Source organism: Sinocyclocheilus grahami, unplaced genomic scaffold (assembly GCF_001515645.1).
Source record: "Sinocyclocheilus grahami isolate Dianchi unplaced genomic scaffold, SAMN03320097.WGS_v1.1 scaffold25.1, whole genome shotgun sequence".
NCBI classification, from domain to species: Eukaryota; Metazoa; Chordata; class Actinopteri; order Cypriniformes; family Cyprinidae; genus Sinocyclocheilus; species Sinocyclocheilus grahami.
In genome coordinates this window covers 4,757,105-4,763,104 of record NW_015505204.1, presented here as the reverse complement: position 1 = coordinate 4,763,104, position 6,000 = coordinate 4,757,105, and the positions used below count along the sequence as shown (strand labels likewise).

The 6,000-nt window shown below is 34.0% G+C and overlaps 1 protein-coding gene across 1 annotated transcript in view; it reads left to right on the top strand.

Moving 5' to 3' along the window:
* Positions 1–6,000, top strand: part of LOC107565250 (voltage-dependent T-type calcium channel subunit alpha-1H-like) — an 86,229-nt gene that overhangs the window by 50,173 nt on the left and 30,056 nt on the right. The window contains exons 5-6 of the mRNA XM_016250473.1: positions 1,832–1,929; positions 2,751–2,910. Of these exons, the coding sequence (XP_016105959.1) occupies positions 1,832–1,929; positions 2,751–2,910 (258 nt within the window). The remainder of the gene's footprint in view (positions 1–1,831; positions 1,930–2,750; positions 2,911–6,000) is intronic.

Here is a 6,000-nt window from a genome sequence, read left to right as displayed (position 1 = left end):
ATCTTTGCATTCTTTGCTGTGGAGATGGTGGTTAAAATGTTGGCCTTGGGCATATTTGGTCCGAAATGTTACCTTGGCGACACCTGGAACCGCCTTGACCTCTTTATCGTCATGGCTGGGTGAGTGACAAATCAGTCAACTATTAGTGTGCGATTCCTAGAATTTGACGAGTCATTAAACTCTTAACTATTACAGTGTGTGTGTGTGTGTGTGTTTGTTTAATGTCAAATCCAGTTTTAATGTCAGGTCAAGTTCTAATGTCAAATCGATGTGTCACAGCTAAGCTCATGAATGACAATTACCACCAGGCAAGTGTCTCTGTGTCTGTCTGTATCGTGTCTCTCTTGTCATTTGTGCTGTCACTGACACAGTGATTTTGTAGTTTTCCTCTCTGTCCAAAAAATCAGTTCAAGTGCCTGATGATCACTCATTAAAACTCATTAAAACGGTAATGTGCTCGTGTGTGAGTGAGGAAGTAGCACGGTGGTCATTAATTCGGACAAAGGTAACACATTTCTGGTGTACTGGTGTTTCCATTAGGCTTCTAAACTTCTTAACCAAATAGTTTCCCTTAGTCTTCCTATCAGTCAGGTGAAAAGTATGGCTAAAACAGCACTAAACCAACACTAACTATTATAAATGTGACCCTTGACCACAAAACCAGTCTTAAATCGCTGGGGTATATTTGTAGCAATAGCCAAAAAATACATTGTATGGGTCAAAATTATAGATTTTTTTTTATGCCAAAAATCTTTAGGATATTAAGTAAAGATCATGTTCCATGAAGATATTTTGTAAATTTCCTACCGTAAATATATTAAAACTTAATTTTTGATTAGTAATATGCATTGCTAAGAACTTCATTTGGACAATTTTAAAGGCGATTTTCTCAATATTTTGAATTTTTTTTGCACCCTCAGATTCCAGATTTTCAAATAGTTGTATCTCAACCAATTATTGTCCTATCCTAACAAACCGTAATGGAAAGATTATTTATTCAGCTTTCAGATGATGTACAAATCTCAATTTTGAAAAATTGACACTTGTGACTGGTTTTGTGGTCCGAGGTCACAAATAGCATAGACATCCACTTTTCCCTTTTCAGTGGGGAGAACATATAATTATTCTAAATCAATTTAGTGACTTTAAATATGCTCATGCTGCTGTGTTGTGTCATTTAGGGATCTTGTCGCACAGCTTGTGAGTTCGAGAGCAGTAAGAAATAGATATTTTAATGCAGTCTCTGTGTAGAAAACATGATGTTTGATTGTGAAACATTAAATTGTGAAAACTAATGTGTGAAACAATTTAAACTGTCCAGTGTTTTATGCTTTTGAACTTTCGATTCATCAAAACATCCTGAAAAAAAGTATCACAATATTAAACTGCACAACTATTTTAAAAATGTAATAATAAGAAGAAATATTTCTTGAGTAACAAATCGGCATATTAGAATAATTTCTGAAGTATCATATCACACTGAGGGCTGGAGTAATGTTGCTGAAAATTCAACTTTGCATCAAGGAATAAATTAAATGTGTATAGTCTTACATATAAATTAAATTGATTTCACATCTTAATTAAAATATCAGAATATTAATGGTCTGCCTGTTAATTTTTTATGAATATGATTTTTAATAATATACTATAAATTGTGTACATTGAATGCCATCAAATGGTTGAAAAATTATATTATATTATATTATGTTATTATATACTGAATGTCATTATAAAATATATATATTATGTTATTATTCTACGTTATTATTCTATATATTGCCTTATTGTGTTTCAAGTTTGTTAAAGTGAATTTCTTTTGTTTATGTTTTAGGATGTTGGAGTATTCTTTAGACGGTCATAACGTTAGTTTCTCTGCCATCAGAACCGTACGGGTTCTCAGACCATTACGAGCCATCAACAGAGTTCCCAGTGAGTACTGTTTTCCCTTTCTTTGTTTCCATCTGTATATCTTTTTTCGTTTCTCTCTTAGTGTCACTGTTTTACAACCCAGCTATTGATTTGAAGCAAATGATCTGGAGTTGGTCTGAAAAAAAAGACATGCCTGCTGTATTTATAGATTCACACACGCACAGACTAGACAAGACTCCCGTGATGTATTAACATGGTCACTGATGCTGATTGTTGCAGTTAAGTGCCCACAATCCAACATCATATAGTTGATGGACCACAAAAAATACACAAACACTCACACACACATGCTATTAGTCCTCAGAGAGGTGCTGGTGTATGTTACAGTCATGGATGGAGTCCAGCAGTGAAAGTAAGTGTCTGTTTTGTTTAATGTAGACTGAGACAGTAAATTCTTGACATGCACGGATACTCTTACCATTTATAGCTCACTCTTTTTGTCAACACATACCAAATAAGTTTGCGCGCGCGCGTGTGTGTGTGTTCAGCAAAGCAGTAATAGATTTTGGACTCAGTGAGGAGTGAGAGCCCATGGCTGTTAAGTTTCCAATTCGATTATTCTCAAACCACCGAGTGTTAGCCAAAGCCCTGTTTCCGTTTGTGTGTGTGTGTTCATGTCTTGGCTCAATTACTGAATACAGATCAGACACTGAGAGCATGTGTTCGTGAAGTGTGTGAATGTCAGATCAGAGTTATCAAAGTTAAATGTAACACCACAGTCTCGTCTGTAAACGTGTCTAGTGATCCTCGATGGCTTTGACGCTTCATTGCACGTGTTTTTTAAATGCACATTCGTCACATCATGTATCTCTGTCTCGTAGGTATGCGAATCCTGGTGACGTTGCTGTTGGATACTTTACCGATGCTGGGAAATGTCTTGCTGCTTTGTTTCTTCGTGTTTTTCATCTTCGGAATTGTTGGTGTGCAGCTGTGGGCGGGGCTTCTGCGCAACCGTTGCTTTTTTGACAGCAACATCAGAATGTAAGTGCAAAAAAACGGTGCTTTTTAATGCAAGCTACTCGATACATGCAAATTGCAGGGGTTTGCAAAATTGCTGCTGCAATCATAAATGCTCCGAAACCACATGGGCATGTTCCTCAGTGGAACCTGTTTATGTTGTGTCAACTGATGGAAGAATGACTTTTGGGGGGGTTTGAAGGCCACTATCCAGGTTTTAATGGAAAACATTAACCTCTTTATTAACTGAAGAAGGATATACATTTTCTCAGCAGATTACAGCAAAGCCAAGTATAAATGTTGCGTTATATTGTTTTGTGTATGCTGACACAAGATATCAATTCTCACATTATATATGCCATAAGGGCCTCATTGATCATAGAGAGTGTACAAAGTAAAGAGTTGAATAATGAGTATCTATAAAGACAGTTTGCACCAGTGAATCATTTTGACAACTGTCCACCCTGATGTACTGCATACCAGAAAGCCAGTGTGTTGAAAGCAGCCTTGACCCGTTCAGGTGCATCGCTGCGTCTCTCCAGCACCCTCCCCAAAGCCCAACACTATCCAAGCAATGTCTGTTACAATAATGCTTCTCTTACTCAAAAAAATCAAGCTCTCTTTTGCATACAACATTTATTGCATTGTCTGTCAAAAACCACTTACAATATCCACTTCAGTCTATGTACAGCTGCTGCTATCTGCATTCAAAACTCGAAAGAATTGGCCTTTACTTCAGAAAAGTCTTGTTTCTCATTGAAACTTTTTTGTCATTCTACAAAGCAGCTGCCTTGTTAATAACTTTGAATAACTCATGTAAACTTTTACTATACTTTACTGTATTTTAAGAGATATTTTTCTTCTTTTTTATGTGGATGCCTTTTGACCTGTTTTTGCTGTATTGGCAATTTGATTTCATGAAAACCAAATAAAAGGTAGCATTTGATTTTGCATTAAACCTGTTACAATAATATGTTTCCTTTAAAGTAACAAAAAAGTTTACAGCATCTTCCTTTAAAGAAGTAAACAGCTACTGTCTACTCTTTTTAACTTTTTTTTTCAGTTAGGTCAAATTTAAAAAAATTCAACCATATTACCATTGTTTTGTCTAACAAACTAATTTAAAAAATAAACCTTTATTTTCATAGATATAGAGATATGAGCATTATATTTTACAAATGTGAAAAAGTCCACCCTGTTACCAGTATTTTGTATAACAAACTACTGAAAATTTAAATGTGGATTTTTTTTTTTAGAAATATGAGCATTACATTTAACAAACTAATGAAAAAATAAACATTATTATTTTTATTTTTTTTTTTTCATAGATATAGAGATATGAGCATTACATTTTACAAATGTGAAAAATTCAACCCTATTGCCATTATTTTGTTTAACAAATTACTGAAAATTTAAATGTGGATATTTTTTAGAAATGCTTAATAAGAAGCACTTTGTAGTTTCATGACTTTAAACACAAGGCTTATAATGTCAGATTAAACTAAAATAGTGAACCTTGTTATCTTTATGAAGGCATAATTATATCACCGTATATATTTAAATGAATTAATTTGGCTTTAAATGTCACAACCTAATAAATGAATTCTCAAACACATTGTTTGCTTGATAAAATGTTTAAAATCATATAAATATTTACTTTTAAATTCCCTTATAACACTGGAAAAGGCACCCGTTTTATAGAATGACCCAGTTAATAAATGTTTACCGTGGCTTTTTGCAGCACAAATACAAAAATTGGCAGTCACATTACACCTATCTCAGGTGTGAAAATAGCTTTCTGTCTAAGTGAATCCCATGAGATGTGCAAATTTTGTCTGTTTGCACATCTACTCATTATTTTTGGAGCCTGCAGCTAATTCTGTTGCCCACAAGATTTGGCACTTTCATAAGGAGTCCACTCCTTTGTATATTAATTTTAATACATTTTTTACAAAAAAAAACAACTATCCTGACTAATTACCATTTCAAGACAATGCAATTCGATTTAATTATATAATGCTTTGTATAAATGCTTTGGTGTAAAGGTTTTTGTCTTTCTTTCTTTTTCTTTCTTTCTTTCTTTCTTTCTTCCTTCCTTCCTTTCATCAAGATTCCCAGGAATTTTAATAACCCAATTAATTTGAGAAAAGCAGTCCTATTAGTGTCCTCCATCCCCTCATCTTTCAGTCCTCAAAAATATATCAGTTTGAACCTTGGTGCAATTACATACAGAACTTATAAAATAAATTATTTCTAATTATTATTTCTAAATGATTTACTAAACTGGAGAATATTTGTATAATACATTCAGTGCATGAGCTCGAAAAAACAGATGACCTCTGGGCAATTTTTGTGTGACAAAAGAGGGAATTGTTTTATCTCAAATGCTACAACGCTTAAATGACAAATGTTATGGTTTGGATCCAGGCCCTCTGAATGTGCTGGCTTGAAATCTGCAGTGGAAGGCCTAAAATATATGCAGTTGTTGTTCAGCTCTGCAAGGAGGAATGGCAGAGGATCCCTAAATCCAGGTGTGAAAAACTTGTTGGATCTTTCCCAAAAAGACTCATGGCTGTATTCGATCAAAAGGGTGCTTCTACTAAATACTGAGCAAAGGGTCTGAATACTTAGGACCATGTGATATTTCAGTTTTTTTTTTTTAATAAATCTGCAAAAATGTCAACAATTCTGTGTTTTTCTGTCAATATGGGGTGCTGTGTGTACATTAATGAGGAAAAAAAAATTAACTTAAATGATTTTAGCAAATGGCTGCAATGTAACAAAGAGTGAAAAATTTAAGGGGGTCTGAATACTTTCCGTACCCACTGTAATTTAACAGCAAATGAATTTCTGTTAGTGTTTTGTTTTGTTTTTTAAATTGTATCAGAAGGACTATGGGATAGTTGAATTGTTTAAGATTATATTTGAATTGGTTGCATCTCTGTAAAATGAGCATGACCACTTTAGACTATGATAGGTAGACCTACATTTGAATGCATTGCAGTGCAGTTTGCTAATTTTAAATGTCAAATAAATTAGCATTCTGTTTTGAGTTTAGTGCATTGATAGAAGGTACTGTACACAAAAATACCCATAGGTCTCTTTTTAAGTCAT